Source organism: Uranotaenia lowii, chromosome 3 (assembly GCF_029784155.1).
Source record: "Uranotaenia lowii strain MFRU-FL chromosome 3, ASM2978415v1, whole genome shotgun sequence".
Lineage (NCBI taxonomy): Eukaryota > Metazoa > Arthropoda > Insecta > Diptera > Culicidae > Uranotaenia > Uranotaenia lowii.
The window spans coordinates 46,301,591-46,318,915 of NC_073693.1; the positions used below are offsets into that span (position 1 = coordinate 46,301,591).

Here is a 17,325-nt window from a genome sequence, read left to right on the forward strand (position 1 = left end):
ACCGAGGCTGTTTTATAGATTTGCGGAGTAATTGTTCCAATGTTAAAAGCTTCTTATGTACAAACCCCGATCAACGTTACTGACCAGCCCTTTTAATTTTTGTCCAGTTCAAGAAATCTGGAGTAAACAGATCATTCGTAATATTTGTACTTTCACTTTCCCGATAGGAAGTTCCAGTGAGTGTGATCTGCCGCACACCTCATAGCCGGATTTGTTTTCAATGATTGAATTTAATTGAGGCGCATAAAAATGGCTTTTTATGGCACTGTTTTGAGGTTTGGAAAGCATGTTTTGATCAGATGTATGTTGGATAATTGAATGCAGTTAAATCTGAGAAGAAATGAGAGTTAAAATAAAATCACCCAATTCTTCTTTTCAATTTTTACATTTGTCTTCACTATTTATTCAAAATCTATTCTTTTTAGGATGGAGAATCGATGAAAAATTAAATTTGTCTCCTTTTTTCTTGATCACAGATTTTGATTGGAATTTGATTTCTAGAATAATTCGGATGCTTGAACTCCTCATAAACTCCATGGCGACCGTCAAAATGGATAAAATTCCATCAAGGTCGTTGACAAAAATGACAAAGATGACAAAAATGACAAAAATGACAAAAATGACAAAAATGACAAAAATGACAAAAATGACAAAAATGACAAAAATGACAAAAATGACAAAAATGACAAAAATGACAAAAATGACAAAAATGACAAAAATGACAAAAATGACAAAAATGACAAAAATGACAAAAATGACAAAAATGACAAAAATGACAAAAATGACAAAAATGACAAAAATGACAAAAATGACAAAAATGACAAAAATGACAAAAATGACAAAAATGACAAAAATGACAAAAATGACAAAAATGACAAAAATGACAAAAATGACAAAAATTACATAAATGACATAAATGACAAAAATGACAAAAATGACAAAAATGACAAAAATGACAAAAATGACAAAAATGACAAAAATGACAAAAATGACAAAAATGACAAAAATGACAAAAATGACAAAAATGACAAAAATGACAAAAATGACAAAAATGACAAAAATGACAAAAATGACAAAAATGACAAAAATGACTAGAATGACAAAAATGACAAAAATGACAAAAATGACAAAAAATGACAAAAATGATAAAAATGACAAAAATGACAAAATTAACAAAAATGACAAAATTAACAAAAATGACAAAAAAGACAAAAATGACAAAAATGAAAAAAATGACAAATATGACAAAAATGACAAAAATGACAAAAATGACAAAAATGACAAAAATGACAAAAATGACAAAAATGACAAAAATGACAAAAATGACAAAAATGACAAAAATGACAAAAATGACAAAAATGACAAAAATGACAAAAATGACAAAAATGAACAAAATGACAAAAATGACAAAAATGACAAAAATGACAAAAATGACAAAAATGACAAAAATGACAAAAATGACAAAAATGACAAAAAAGACAAAAATGACAAAAATGACAAAAATGACAAAAAAAAACAAAAATTACAAAAATTACAAAAATTACAAAAATTACAAAAATGACAAAAATGACAAAAATGACAAAAATGACAAAAATGACAAAAATGACAAAAATGACAAAAATGACAAAAATGACAAAAATGACAAAAATGACAAAAATGACAAAAATGACAAAAATGACAAAAATGACAAAAATGACAAAAATGACAAAAATGACAAAAATGACAAAAATGACAAAAATGACAAAAATGACAAAAATGACAAAAATGACAAAAATGACAAAAATGACAAAAATGACAAAAATGACAAAAATGACAAAAATGACAAAAATGACAAAAATGACAAAAATGACAAAAATGACAAAAATGACAAAAATGACAAAAATGACAAAAATGACAAAAATGACAAAAATGACAAAAATGACAAAAATGACAAAAATGACAAAAATGACAAAAATGACAAAAATGACAAAAATGACAAAAATGACAAAAATGACAAAAATGACAAAAATGACAAAAATGACAAAAATGACAAAAATGACAAAAATGACAAAAATGACAAAAATGACAAAAATGACAAAAATGACAAAAATGACAAAAATGACAAAAATGACAAAAATGACAAAAATGACAAAAATGACAAAAATGACAAAAATGACAAAAATGACAAAATTGACAAAAATGACAAAAATGACAAAAATGACAAAAATGACAAAAATGACAAAAATGACAAAAATGACAAAAATGACAAAAATGACAAAAATGACAAAAATGACAAAAATGACAAAAATGACAAAAATGACAAAAATGACAAAAATGACAAAAATGACAAAAATGACAAAAATGACAAAAATGACAAAAATGACAAAAATGACAAAAATGACAAAAATGACAAAAATGACAAAAATGACAAAAATGACAAAAATGACAAAAATGACAAAAATGACAAAAATGACAAAAATGACAAAAATGACAAAAATGACAAAAATGACAAAAATGACAAAAATGACAAAAATGACAAAAATGACAAAAATGACAAAAATGACAAAAATGACAAAAATGCCAAAAATGACAAAAATGACAAAAATGACAAAAATGACAAAAATGACAAAAATGACAAAAATGACAAAAATGACAAAAATGACAAAAATGACAAAAATGACAAAAATGACAAAAATTACAAAAATTACAAAAATGACAAAAATGACAAAAAAAAAAACAAAAATGACAAAAATAACAAAAATTACAAAAATTGCCCAAATCACAAATATTATACAAATTACAGAAAAAACAAATTAAAAAAAATTATATAAATAACAAACATGAAAAAAAGGAAAAAGTAACAAAAACAACAGAAATAAAAAAGATAGAAAAATTATAAACATTACAAAAATGACAAAAATTACAAAAATTACAAAAATTACAAAAATTTCGAAAATTTCAAAAATTTCAAAAATTACAAAAATTACAAAAATTACAAAAATAACAAAAATTCCAAAAATTATAAAAATTACAAAAATTACAAAAATTACAAAAATAACAAAAATTACCAAAATTACAAAAATTACAAAAATGACAAAAACCACAAAAATTACAAAAATTAAAAAAATTAGAAATATTACAAAAATTACAAAAATTACAAAAATTACAAAAATTACAAAAATTACAAAAATTACAAAAATTACAAAAATGACAAAAATTACAAAAATTACAAAAATTACAAAAATTACAAAAATTACAAAAATTACAAAAATTACAAAAATTACAAAAATTACAAAAATTACAAAAATTACAAAAATTACAAAAATTACAAAAATTACAAAAATTACAAAAATTACAAAAATTACAAAAATTACAAAAATTACAAAAATTACAAAAATTACAAAAATTACAAAAATGACAAAAATTACAAAAATTACAAAAATTACAAAAATGACAAAAATACCAAAAATTACAAAAATGACAAAAATTACAAAAATTAAAAAATTACAAAAATTAAAAAAATTACAAAAATTACAAAAATTACAAAAATTACAAAAATTACAAAAATTACAAAAATTACAAAAATTACAAAAATTACAAAAATTACAAAAATTACAAATATTACAAAAATTTCAAAAATAACAAAAATTACAAAAATGGCAAAAAATACAAAAATGACAAAAATAAAAAAATTACAAAAATGACAAAAATGACAAAAATTACAAAAATTACAAAAATTACAAAAATTACAAAAATTACAAAAATTACAAAAATTATAAAAATTACAAAAAATACAAAAAAAAAATTACAAAATTTAAAAATTATAAAAATTACAAAAATGATAGAAATGACAAAAATGACCAAAATTACAAAAATTACAAAAATTACAAAAATTACAAAATTTACAAAAATTACAAAATAACAAAAATAACAAAAATTACAAAAATTACAAAAATTACAAAAATTACAAAAATAACAAAAATAACAAAAATAACAAAAATTACAAAAATTACAAAAATTACAAAAATTACAAAAAGTACAAAAATGACAAAAATTTCAAAAATTACAAAAATTACAAAAATTACAAAAATTACAAAAATTACAAAAATTACAAAAATTACAAAAATTACAAAAATTACAAAAATTACAAAAATTACAAAAATTACAAAAATTACAAAAATTACAAAAATTACAAAAATAACAAAAACTTAAAAAAATTAAAAATATTTCAAAATTTAAATTAATGACAAAACTTAAAAAAAATTACAAAATTACAAAAGTTACAATAAATTACAAAAAATTACAAAAATATCAAAAATTTCAAAAATTTCAAAAATTTCAAATTTTTCAAAAATTTCAAAACTTACAAAAGTTATAAAAATAACAAATATTACTGAAGTTTCAAAAAATATAAAAATTACAAAAATTTTAAAAATTACAAAAAATGACAAAGATTACAAAAATGACAAAAATTACGAAAATTACAAAAACTACAAAAATTACAAAAATGACAAAAATTACAAAAATGGCAAAAATGACAAAAATGACAAAAATGACAAAAATGACAAAAATGACAAGAATGACAAAAATGACAAAAATGACAAAAATGACAAAAATGACAAAAATGACAAAAATGACAAAAATGACAAAAATGACAAAAATGACAAAAATGACAAAAATGACAAAAATGACAAAAATGACAAAAATGACAAAAATGACAAAAATGACAAAAATGACAAAAATGACAAAAATGACAAAAATGACAAAAATGACAAAAATGACAAAAATGACAAAAATGACAAAAATGACAAAAATGACAAAAATGACAAAAATGACAAAAATGACAAAAATGACAAAAATGACAAAAATGACAAAAATGACAAAAATGACAAAAATGACAAAAATGACAAAAATGACAAAAATGACAAAAATGACAAAAATGACAAAAATGACAAAAATGACAAAAATGACAAAAATGACAAAAATGACAAAAATGACAAAAATGACAAAAATGACAAAAATGACCAAAATGACAAAAATGACAAAAATGACAAAAATGACAAAAATGACAAAAATGACAAAAATGACAAAAATGACAAAAATGACAAAAATGACAAAAATGACAAAAATGACAAAAATGACAAAAATGACAAAAATGACAAAAATGACAAAAATGACAAAAATGACAAAAATGACAAAAATGACAAAAATGACAAAAATGACAAAAATGACAAAAATGACAAAATGACAAAAATGACAAAAATGACAAAAATGACAAACATGACAAAAATGACAAACATGACAAAAATGACAAAAATTACAAAAAAAATCAAAAATTTAAAAAAAATACAAAGAAGACAAAAATAACAATCTGAAATTTGAAAATGACAATATCTTTTTAAAAACTCCTATTAACTTCTTGACAATTTTGCTTTTCATGGAACAAGCTATGACATTGTTATGTAATCGAAAAAAATGGTTTGTAACGAATTGATGAAATTGATGAAACAAGTCGAAACTCAGTCTCCTTGAAAGAGGGGAACATTCACTTTTCTTCCTGGGTCATTTCCCGTATTGATGGGTCCCGAAAATGCTCGGTGCATATGATGAAATATTATTACCTTTTTCAGTGAAAGTAAAAGCTCAACCCGGTTCCAACTTTCTTCGCAGCTGGATGAGCGAGGACGAGAAAGACTTTCATTTGGGAATATTATGCGACAATACACATTTCCCCGTAATTAGTGCCAAATCTATAAAACATGTTACGCATCGATTGAGTCGTTTCAGTGCTACGGTGAACCTGAATCAGTATTATACAAAATGGTGACACGGTTAGTGCCAAGGTTTTCGGTGTTTCTAATTCTGCTGAAATGGAGTTCCCTGGTGACCGGGCAGTTTGGGGTAAACACTTATCCCTCGGTCGTTCAGCTGGGAACATTTAATGCAACCAACCAAATATGTTTCTATCGACGGATCAATCGAAACGCATTCAGCCCCAAAGTGTTCTCTTTCAATAATGTAAGTTTTGTTTACTTTCAAGTATAATAATGTGTAGCTGGTACTGGTGATGAAAACATTAAAAACAACTAAGTCTGTAGTGTATATAATCTAAAAGAGCTATTACAAAATCAATCAGACAGTTTTTCTCAAAATGAATGCGTTTTTTTCTCTAACGTCTCCAGCCAACAAGTCTACCAATTAACTACGTCTTAGTGCAGCAAAATCCCCGTTATTGGGGAGGCTTTGAAGTGGAGATAGTTGGTGGTGCTCTTGGATCTTCTTCGGTAACAGTACAACTCACAGCATCGGCTCCGAGGTTCACATTTCCCAATCAAATCAAGATCGAAATGATGTGCACGAATCCTTCAACCACATCGACTACACCGGCTACAACGACAACTACGGGTTCAACCTCAACGACAGGTTCCACCTCGACTACGGCTTCAACGACAACTTCGGCACCAACGACTACAACAACGGCCGCCACGACTACCACAACTGCTGCCACTACGACGACTACGGCTCCAACTACGACGACCACTGCTGCTACGACGACAACTACGGCTGCCACAACGACGACTACGGTGGCCACCACTACCACTACAGGTATGTAGACAATGCGCTTGCCATATATACGCTACAAAATCCGATGGAGTTCTTGTACATACATTCTGATTTCTTAAACCATATTTCTGGAATTAAACTCAATTATGAGTTTCAATATTTGACTTAATTACAGAATATCTTATGAAACGTTATCAAGGTCAATTCTTAAGTGCAAGCGCAGATCTCACGTCTCTCGACTCCACACTCCGTTCTCTTACATGCCGCCAAAGATGGTTCTTAACTTAACACTCGTCGCTCGAATACTCAGAGTGGGCGCCGATCCCCCTTGAGCATTATCCATGTCTCGTGCCCGTAGAGGACAACCGAATATGAGCCTCACGTACAGTTTACCCTTCGTGTGAGAGGCAAGTCTTCACAACCAAATGACTTGTGCAGTCCGTTGAAGGTTTTAGCTCGTCGTGTAACATCTTCTAGTGCTAAGTTGAACATCATACAAGATTCAATCGTGATCCGCACACAGCACTGCGTTCCATCCATCTTTTGAGTCTGTTCAGCTTCTGGGAAAACTCATTCTCGTCCATGATTTTCCATAGCTCGTCACCATCGATCGTGTGGTTTACAGCTTTGAAGCGATGAAAAACTGGTGTGTAGGGAATTGGTGTTCACGGCATTTTTGGAGAATTTTCCGTAGTGTGAAAATCTTGTCCGTCATGGACCGTCCCTCCATGAGGCCGGCCTGATGACTTCTGTTTGCTTGTAGCGTTAGGCAGCGGAGTAATATTCGAGACAACACTTTGTAGGCGACGCGACATTGAGAACAGTGATCGCACGGTAGTTGTTACCGTCCAATTTGTCGCCTTTCTTGTAGATGGAGCATAATACCTCCTATTTCTACTCCACTAATAGCTGTTTTGTGTGTCAGATCCGGACTATTAAGGCGACTGGCCAACTTGCCCGAGCCCATTTTGATGAGTTCAGCTGCGATGCCATATCCCCACAATCTTGGACTCTTCATGTGCGTCGTTCAGGTGTTCATCAAAGTGCTGCTTCCACCTTTTGAACACCTCACGATTGTCCATCAGCATACCTCCGTTCTTATCTCGGCACCCATAGACTTGCGACACGAAACCTTTGCGGTCTGCGTTAAGCTTCTGATAGAAATTTCGTGTCTCTTGGGAAAAAGGCAGCAGCTTTAGATCTTCGAGCTCCTCCTCCTCCAGGCAGCGCTTTTTGTCCTGGGAAATTTCCTCGTTTTCTACGTTTCGACGGGTGCTTCTTCAAACAACGGCGTTCTCTTTGTCCACCATCCTCCTACATTCCTCACCGAACCAATTGCTCCATCGACAAACTCAACCGTTCCACATGTTCGATGGCATTGCCCCCTCACGTTGGACGCCAGAGTGTACTGATTATTGCTCAGTGGAGCAAGAACACCCCTTTGGAGGCTCAGGGCTCAGGCTCAGGTATTCAAGGAAACATTTTGAGTTGACACAAGAACTTAGGCTCACAACACTAACGTTCGGTAGGGGTGGGATCGAGGCAGAATGTCCCAATAGTAATTCCCCAGAAAAAAGTCGATTGGGTTCTACCTTGAGTTGTAGCGTGGGGTGATTCCCGTGACGGGAGTGTCGAAAGATGGCGGCTCAACTTCTTTAGTGATTACTGTAGGGGTATTGACGACGAATTGCTGTTGGCGTCCAAACCTCCTCAATGTCGCTATCGGGAGATTAACACTGGACTAGGGGTCGGCAGACTTTCCTTGGTACCCGCAGGATTAGGTGGAGCTGGAAGGAGCTAACGATAGGGGACACTGCACCGACAAGCTTCGGCAGTTGACGGGTTAGCCGGCTGAATCTTCAGCTAAGAATTTCGGGGTCCTTTGGAACATGTGGGATACGGAAGCAGATAGATGTTTGTCTGATACGGGGTCCAAAATTACTGTTACCTGGATTGTGGTTTCTCCTCAACAACTCGTGTGTTTGTAGGTTGCTGGTGATATCGACCTCTCGAACTTGTAGACCAAAGTGATCTTGTTTCCTGATCCAGGCCGGTCAATGGCCGTACTCAGATCATAGGGATTTTTGCCCATCCATGAATTCCTCCCATCATGTCCGGTTACGGTTACGTTCCGGTGCTTTAGCGTTACTGTAGCGTGTCCTCCAGCTCCACCTGGTGTCGGCTGGCGTGGCGTTGACCTATTTTCGCTGCTTGTTATCGAGTTGAGTATGTTGGAGCGATCTTTCTCCTGCACGCACCAAAGTGCCTCCATGAACATTTCAGTTTGCTTCCAAATTTAAAACTACGAATCTCACTTCACTAATTGGTACGTCAACGCACTGGTAACAAGTTTTGGATTGAAAGCGAATAAGCAGATGAGCGCAGAAGCGCGAACTTGGTCTCCCATCACGGGTACAGCCTTCGTTGCAGGTCCGGGTGGGAATTATGGCCAGGAGCCCAGGTTGACTTTATGGCGTAGGGGTACATAGTATCATGAGTCAATCAATTGCACCCATGGACCCAGAGTAGCATACAAAGTAGGACGCGGTGGCTCGCCGTGCCTTGGAATGCAATCTGTAAAAACGATTTACCACCTGGGTGATCAACTAATAAAAAAAGGCTCGTGACAAGCCGGTTTTGCTCCTTTACCGCATAAATATTCCTGCTTCCTTTCAGTCATCTTCTTCCGCTCTATTATCTCATCTCCGTTCGACTCATCCGGTCAGCTTGCTGCTAAAGTAGACTCTCTGTGACTTTTCGAGAAGGATATTGAAAACATTTTTAAGTTATCGGAGTATCGAGAAGTGCCTTGACTATGGAGCTCAAGAACTGGGAAAGCACCACTATTGTTTCCAACTGGAAAACAGCGGAGGGAGCAACTCAGGCAAAAAAATTCATTGATCCAAGCGCACGACTCTCCAAAAACATGTTGAATTTAAGTAAGCACGAGTTAAGTACTTACACAGGTCTCTTGACCAGACATTGTCCAACAAAACAGTATCTCAAAAGGATAAGCATAATTCAAAACGATGACTGTCGGTTCTGCGGGTTCGAAAAAGAAACTGCAGAGCATCTTCTATGCAACTGCTGCGCCCTCCTAAATAGGAGAGAGCGAGTACTTGGGGCAAAGTTAATAAGCGCACAAGACATATGGTTGCATATCAGCCCTAAGAAGGTTATATCATACATCTTTGATATTATACCCGATTGGGATAAAATGCTTAGTCAGCAATCAACTGTCACTCCAATCAATAATGCAGGTGAACCTGAAAGCTTATAGTAAGGCGGGGTAAATACCACAATAGATCAGCTACTGGTCGCAGTGAGCTCTCCCCTACAAGGAAAAAAAAGTTAATTTCGGCTTTTTTAGGAATTTTAATAGAAACAATCATAGCTTAACAAAACTCACAGCAAGATTCACCGTTTTGCTCCGATTTTCGTTAATTGCGCATTATTGCAAAATTTGGGATGAAAAAACTTCCTAAATCCAATAATCGGCTCCAAAAACAATTAGAAGGTATTAGGTAAGCTCAATTCAGGTAATCTTTAGAAGTTACCAGTTTTAAATTTGCCATTTTGTTAAGCGAATTGTACTTTTTTACCAGCTCTATTCGGGTACATTTACCTCGCTACGAGGTAAAAAGTACCTTTTTGTGTTAACCTTTATTTCAGCTCAATTCAGGTAAATTTTACCGTACGTAGACTGAGTCGATTTGAGGTCAATTTCGGATTTCTCAAACCCTGGGGTCTTAAAAGCTTCGTTTTGGTTCTAAACTCATCCATGATTTTTTTTGCAGTATTTTTTAGAAACGTTTACATGAGTAAATTTGAACTTCTAGGTTATATTGAGAAATTGATTATTTTTTGTTTCTTTTTGTTTCTTGTTTGAAATCGAGCCTGCGTATGGTTTTTGTACCAATCTAAACGAAATTTTCCGCTGAACAACTTTTTCGAAGACCGTAACTTCGTATCTTATTAGAAAAAAAAAAAGCTGTTTCACATGGGAATGTCTTTTGGCATTTATAAACAATAAATTCAATTGGCATCACTGCTGGGTACCTAGCATGACTACTTTTCATGCCAGACTTCGCGTTGCACAAGCAGTGGTGTCAATTGAATTTATTGTTTATCAATGCCAAAAGACATTCCTCTGTTAAACAGCTAATATCTTTTTTGTATAGTAAGATACAAAGTTGTTCAGCAGAAAATTTCCTTCATAGAATTCAGAAATTCTAGAGTTTGTTTTGATTAGGTTGTATGAGCCACCTGATGTGTTTCGAGAGAATCGCTTTTGAAGTTTTGGAACCTCTTTTTAATTCTACTTTTTAAAATATCGCTCGGAGTTGTCTTTAGAAATCGGTATGCGATACGAAAACAGATGAGAATAAAACAAGTGTATTCGATTCAGGCATACATTGAGTTATTCGAGTAAACATGGACTTATGACTTTTGGCATTGCCTGATTGACTTAAACGTCGTTTTGCATGCTGTTAAATTTGATATCAAATCTTTATTTCATGCGTATTCAACTCTGCTATCACTTACTATTTTGCTTCAAGCACTCAAGTTCTAACATAAGGTATGGCTCATCTGCATAATGACTTTATTGGAATGTGTTTTAAAGAAATGCTCCATGTGCCAATCATCTTAATAAAGGGCAAAGAAAAAAAGACTTACATTTTATTCCATAGAGCGTTGTCTAGGTCCTCACGGGTGATATTTGCTCTACAGAATCTCCGATTCTTATGAAACGCTTTTAATTTTGTTGGCACTGTGGTGGAAAAATTATTAAACTGAAAATCAGTTCAGTCATAAAATAAAGTTTGTATAATTGTACTGACTTGAAACACTCTCTCAAACAATTTCTTTTAAAATCCTCAACTTTACATCACTCGCCGCAGCCTTTTCTGAGAAAATGCATAAGGTCGAAAAAACCAATGAGCCGAACTGTTTTTTTACGACCTTTGTTTAGAACGCCAATCCAGTGCAATGCAAAAAGTCGCAAAACCAATTTGCACTCGAAAATAAGAAAGTTATCATACGTCCTAACCATTTTGTAGAATTTGTTCATTGTTTAAATGAAACCAAGTTTTTTTTCTAAGATAGATTCCATGTTTATCAATGTTTGCAGCTAATAACTCAATTTTGTTTACATTGGTTCATACGACGTAATCAAGACTAACTCTAGAGTTGGCTTAAAAGCCATACCATAAGCAGGCTCGGTTCTACAGAAGAAACCAAAATTATATTGGATTTTCAGAACAAAATATTCAATCTTACCATACAAACCTAAAAGTTTATATTTACTCATGTAAAAGTAACTTAAAAATTCTGCAAAAAAAATCATGGATAAGTTTTGAACGAAAACAAAGCTTTTAAGACCCCAGAGTTTGAAAAATTCCAAAAATGACCCCATGGAACAGTTCTATAAATCATTCATCTACCATAAATCTCCCATTGTCATCAGAAATAACTGAAAGTCATTAATTTTTTCGAATAATTCGCCATATAATTACTATTTTTCCATCTGAAACTTATAATCAAATGTTTCGGTTACCAAAAACTCCATCGAATTTTACCTTATGGTATTGTGTTGTATAACAATTATGACAAAATTTCTTGAAATATTGTGTTTTTTTTTTACAGATACTACTACAACAACCGTAGCAGGACCATAGGAAGGATTTTTGCTCAAACAATGCATTAATAAAAAAAAAATTAAAAGACATTATTTGTTGTACCATTTGAGTTTTCATTTTAAAGTTCTTTTACATTTAAAGATTTCCGTATTTAAAGGAACTTTTGACAAAACATCCTGAAAGTTTTCAAATGGTAAGCTAAATTTGAATAACCAAGCCATTAGCGACAATATGTTATCCATCATGGGTGCACAGATTCACCGCACTTGTATGTGTTCACATGCAGTCTTTAGATTATTAAGTACATCATACCCGGACCCCATGGCTTCGAATGAACTTTTATGGAGTGAATTATTGCGTGTGTTGATGTAAGTATATTTTGGATGAACGATTCAATCAGGTGGGCTAGTTTACTAACTACAGGTATTCCGGCATCCGTGTATGGACAGATCAACATTATTTTTCAGATAAGTAGTTTGTTCAATTCTTCTGCAGATGGGTAAAAAAGGGAAAGTTTTTAGGGGATTATTTGAATATTTTGATAAACAACATAAAATCGAGCGAGGAATATTTCATTGGACAAAATAGAATAGTTATGATTTTGTGTAAACTTGAACGCAAGTAACGGGTCAAGGAAAAGCTTTTTGTATGTTTTTTTTTTCTGATGTCAGTTGGAGATAACAACTTCGGACAGCATAATTCTATTTTTCTCAGCGGAGCTCTTGAGTTAGCGGATAGTAAAATAGTACTAAGATTGAATTATTAACTCAAAGCAGTGGAAAGACCTTTCTATTTATAAATATATGAAGTAGAAAATATTTAATTGATGTAAAATTTATCGTGGTCAGGAAGGTTTGAACCTTACGTTTTACAGAAGTTCAAGACGGTAACACACGGTTATGTTCGAACTGATTTTTCTGCCCCGAAGTGGGTAGGTTATAAGATCAGAAAATATGTACATGAACATAATTCTATAATTCTGTTGTGTTCTTTGGGATAAGAACCAATTAAAAACTTTTTTTAACACCCTTTGTATAGTTCGGATTATGTTTCGAAGTTTTAGTGCTTTGAAATTATGTTGAGTTTTCTCAAATAAGTATTTAGTTTTTATTAGCTCTTCATTCACTTAGGAACATTTATCAACAAAAGCATTTTTGTTCGCTTTGATAATTTCAAATGTAGAGAAACTCAACTTTTTTAAAGGTTCCAACTTATGGTTCCTTTTTCAACATTATTATTAGCTGCCCAACATAATCCGAAATGTATAACCCGAACCTCTTCAATTTGTATCTCAAGATACAAAAATCAAAAGCCACATTGCACTGACATAAACTTAGAAACAAAAGATAACTTGTGGATATATAATACAATTCTCACTACCACGATAGCAAGTGATTCCAGAACTCAAGAATGTAAATGCTTATAAAAAACACACAAGCGATCAATTAGTCTTTCATTAATGTTTCGACAGCTCAAGAAAAGATTGCGCTCTACAGAAGGTTCAGAGTTCATTTATTACGTAACTAGATAGAGAACTTCTTTATTATCAAAGTTTGTATATAATCATCTCAATATCTTAAAACAGAGAATATCAGTCTGTTACTAAATCGTGAATTAAAAAATGATCGAATTTTCATGTTCATTCATCATCGCTTAACTTGTTGCAATTCAAGTTAGGTTTTTCATAGAGAGCTCTCAAATAAAAAATCGGTTAACCATCAACTTGATATGCCATTGGATTACGCGACCATATTAAAGAGTTATTTTTACAAATTTATGTTTACACTTGGTAACAGTCGTTAACTTTTTTTTATCACCATTTAACCTAACATACTCATGCCAGCTTATAAACTGACAGCTTTCTATAGAAACTTTATGAGTCAGGAAAATAATATTTATTGTTCACAGTAACACTAGTCAAAAGTGTCTCCCAACCAATTCCTTTAACCCCTCTCCAACCAAAATTATTTTGCTAGGATGCAGAGGTGACCTGGGTCTTAAAGCACAAAATAGGTCTTTCATCCTTTACTCTTTCTTTCAATCTATCCACTGACTACAAGGACGTGGCTGACGCCGTTATTGACGTTGAAAGAGAGAGCATCAGTTTTGTGCAGTGTGAATGAGCTGCTAATCTTAAGCACCATTCATCTGACCTCTGGATAAAATTGATGGCCACCGTGAATCACGGAGTAGCAACCATTGGCGATGTGGAACTTGTTCTACTGAGCCACGCCAGCGATCGTGGAACTCGAAGTGATTGTTATCATATTTCGATTTTGGAACAAGTCATGCATACATTTTCTTTAACCATGCATTTCGGGTTTTACGGTTTAAGGTGGATGTGAGTAGTTAATCAAGCTAAGCTACAGGTATTCCGTGATCCGTGTATATACCGATGCTCAAAAACTTTAATATTTTCGTCACTTTAGAACCTAGTTGGTTTTTTTTAAATATAGCTGTAAAGATAAAAAGGAGATTTCTTAATTGCTGAAAAATAAATATTATAACAAGTACAAAACTAATCCTCATGAAAATAAACTTAAAAAAAATCGTACTTATGTAGAAAAGAGGGATGCTTACTATACCCCGGGTGTTCGTAACTCCCTTATCCCTCCTTTGTTCCTACTCGGAAGAAAGAAAATATTTGTCAACATGCTAAAGTGAAAGTAAAAATTTCCATTTCATTTCGACTGTCTTTATCTTTGTGAAAGTCTTTCGTCAGTACATTACGCATTTGCAGTAATTAGTAGGTATCGGTACTCTATAAAACTTTATATCAATGGATCGATCGGCTCCAGTGCTTCAGTAAACTTGCAGCAGTGCCCCGAAAATGGAGACGCGATTAGTGCCAGTAGTTTTGAGTTTTCTTGTGCTGTTAAAATGGACCAGTCACGTGTCTGCGCAACTAGGATTGGCCCCTTATCCGGCCATCGTACAGATGGGAACCTTCAACTCAACTAATCAAGTTTGTTTCTACAAACGAATCAACCGAAATGCCCTGAGTCCCAAAGTGGTCACCTTTCAGAACGTAAGTTTCGTTTTGCCGTATAATCTTCTCTCAAAAAGTTAAATTAACTTTCCATCTTCAGCCTACAACCCTCCCAATCAACTATATTCTGGTGCAGCAGACTCCGCGGGTTTGGGGTGGCTTCGATGTGGAGATCGTGGGTGGTGCTCTGGGATCTCCACTAATCAGTTTACAAATTACGGCATCCGCTTCGAGGTTTACTTTTGCGAACCAAATCAAGATTGAAATGATGTGTACAAATCCTTCGACTACATCGACTACACCGGCTACAACGACAACAGTTGGGTCCTCAACAACTTCAGGTATGTATTCAATGAAATTATTCAAGTTTTAATAGGCACTTTGGTGCAATTTCTTCAAGTTGACAAAATTGCATGCTTTAACAGTGAAATGCTTTCAGGAAAAATATTTGGTTGATTTTTTTTCGACTTGTTTATTACTAAATTCAAACCTCTTCTGTAGCTCAAAATACTAAAATTTTAACCCTATCTTATTATAGGTACCAGTACAGTTGCATCCACCACAATGTCTTCATCAACAAGTACAACGGTTACCGTATAGTCTCTTATATTGTGTTAAATAAATGAACATTTGAAAATTACGTTAAAATATGGTTTTAATGGGTAAAAGCCTTGAGAATGTCATTCAAGTAAAAATTCAACTCGTTAATGATGGTCATCCAAAAAATGTTACGAAAATTTAAATAAAAGAGCCATTGAGTTTCGCAAGGACATACTTACTTACTTAATGATCCCGCGCCGATCCTCCGGTGCATAGGGCCGTGGTAAAAGACCTCCACTGTTGACGATCCGGAGCCAGCGTCTTCACCTGGTCCCAGTCAAGATTCTCGTCGACAGTTCGGATTTCAGCGGCTAGGCTTCGCCGCCACGAGTTTCTGGGCCTGCCTCTTCTTCGATGACCTTCTGGATTCCAGTCAAGCGCCTCTCTGCAAATCTCGTTTTCATCTTTTCGCAGCGTGTGCCCAATCCATCTCCACTTTCGTTCCCGAATCTCGATTTCTAGCGCCCTTTGATGACACCGGCGATGTAGTTCCTCATTCGAGATCCAGTTGCCAGGCCACCAAGCGCGGATGATGTTCCGCAGGCAGCGGTTTACAAATACTTGCAGTTTTCGCGTCGTCACCGCATATGTGCACCAAGTTTCGCACCCGTACAGCAATACGGATTTGACGTTTGAGTTGAAGATTCGGATTTTCGTTCGTAGAGAGATCTGGCGTGACCGCCAGATGTTTCGGAGACTCGCAAACGCAAATCGGGCCTTTCTGATCCGGGTTTCGATGTCTTTCCTGGTACCACCATCAGGCGTTATCTGGCTACCAAGATACTGGAAGCACTCCACTTTCTCAACTTGTTGCCCAGCTACCATGAAACTGGAGGGATTTCCTGTGTTGATCTCCATCGACTTGGTCTTTCCGACATTGACTTTGAGACCTGCTGCCTTGGAGCTTTCGGTGAGGTTGTCGAGTTTGCTCTGCATGTCCGGTTGTGTTTGGGCGAGCAAAACAATATCGTCAGCCAGGTCAAGGTCGTTCAGTTGCTCCATTTTTAAAGGATTCCACGGCAATCCTCGGTTCGGTGCACAGTCGATCGATCCAGTCAGAATCTCATCCATTACGATGAGGAAAAGTAGCGGTGATAAGATACATCCTTGTCTCACTCCAGCAGTTACCGGGATTGGTTCGGACAAGACACCATCGTGCAAGACCTTGCACGAAAATGCCTCGTATTGTGCTTCGATGAGATGGACTAGTTTCTCTGGGACCCCTCGTCGCCTTAGAGCCGCCCAGATGTTTTCATGATTAAGTCGGTCGAATGCTTTTTCGAAATCAACGAACACCAGCAGAAGAGAGTCCTGGAATTCGTTGATTTGTTCCAGTATGATTCGTAGCGTTGTGATGTGGTCCACACATGATCGTCCGGATCGGAATCCAGCTTGTTGCCGTCGGAGTGTAGCGTCGATTTTCTCCTGGATCCTGTTCAGGATCACTTTGCAGAGTACTTTGAGGGTTGTACAGATCAACGTTATGCCTCGCCAGTTACCGCACTCTGTCAGGTCTCCTTTCTTCGGGACCTTAACGAGGATACCCTGCATCCA

The 17,325-nt window shown here is 34.0% G+C and overlaps 2 protein-coding genes across 2 annotated transcripts; both read left to right on the forward strand.

The window, feature by feature from the left end:
* Window positions 1-5,743: 5,743 nt before the first annotated feature.
* Window positions 5,744-12,274, forward strand: LOC129751217 (uncharacterized). The gene is made up of 3 exons (XM_055746588.1): window positions 5,744-5,997; window positions 6,162-6,585; window positions 12,190-12,274. Exons 1-3 carry the CDS (start codon window positions 5,800-5,802, stop codon window positions 12,219-12,221), a joined length of 654 nt encoding a protein of 217 aa, XP_055602563.1. The 5' UTR covers window positions 5,744-5,799; the 3' UTR covers window positions 12,222-12,274.
* A 129-nt stretch (window positions 12,275-12,403) lies between these two features.
* LOC129751219 (uncharacterized) lies at window positions 12,404-15,811 on the forward strand. The gene is made up of 3 exons (XM_055746590.1): window positions 12,404-15,210; window positions 15,272-15,512; window positions 15,710-15,811. The coding sequence occupies exons 1-3, from the start codon at window positions 15,013-15,015 to the stop codon at window positions 15,769-15,771; spliced, it is 501 nt and encodes a 166-aa protein (XP_055602565.1). The 5' UTR covers window positions 12,404-15,012; the 3' UTR covers window positions 15,772-15,811.
* The last annotated feature ends 1,514 nt before the right edge of the window (window positions 15,812-17,325 follow it).

Coding starts and splice junctions, on each gene's coding strand:
- LOC129751217 (XM_055746588.1), top strand. CDS start 5,800: ATGGTGACACGGTTAGTGCCAAGGTTTTCGGTGTTTCTAATTCTGCTG. Junction 5,998..6,161: donor AAGTGTTCTCTTTCAATAAT/GTAAGTTTTGTT, acceptor TAACGTCTCCAG/CCAACAAGTCTACCAATTAA. Junction 6,586..12,189: donor GGCCACCACTACCACTACAG/GTATGTAGACAA, acceptor TTTTTTTTACAG/ATACTACTACAACAACCGTA.
- LOC129751219 (XM_055746590.1), top strand. CDS start 15,013: ATGGAGACGCGATTAGTGCCAGTAGTTTTGAGTTTTCTTGTGCTGTTA. Junction 15,211..15,271: donor AAGTGGTCACCTTTCAGAAC/GTAAGTTTCGTT, acceptor TTCCATCTTCAG/CCTACAACCCTCCCAATCAA. Junction 15,513..15,709: donor TGGGTCCTCAACAACTTCAG/GTATGTATTCAA, acceptor ATCTTATTATAG/GTACCAGTACAGTTGCATCC.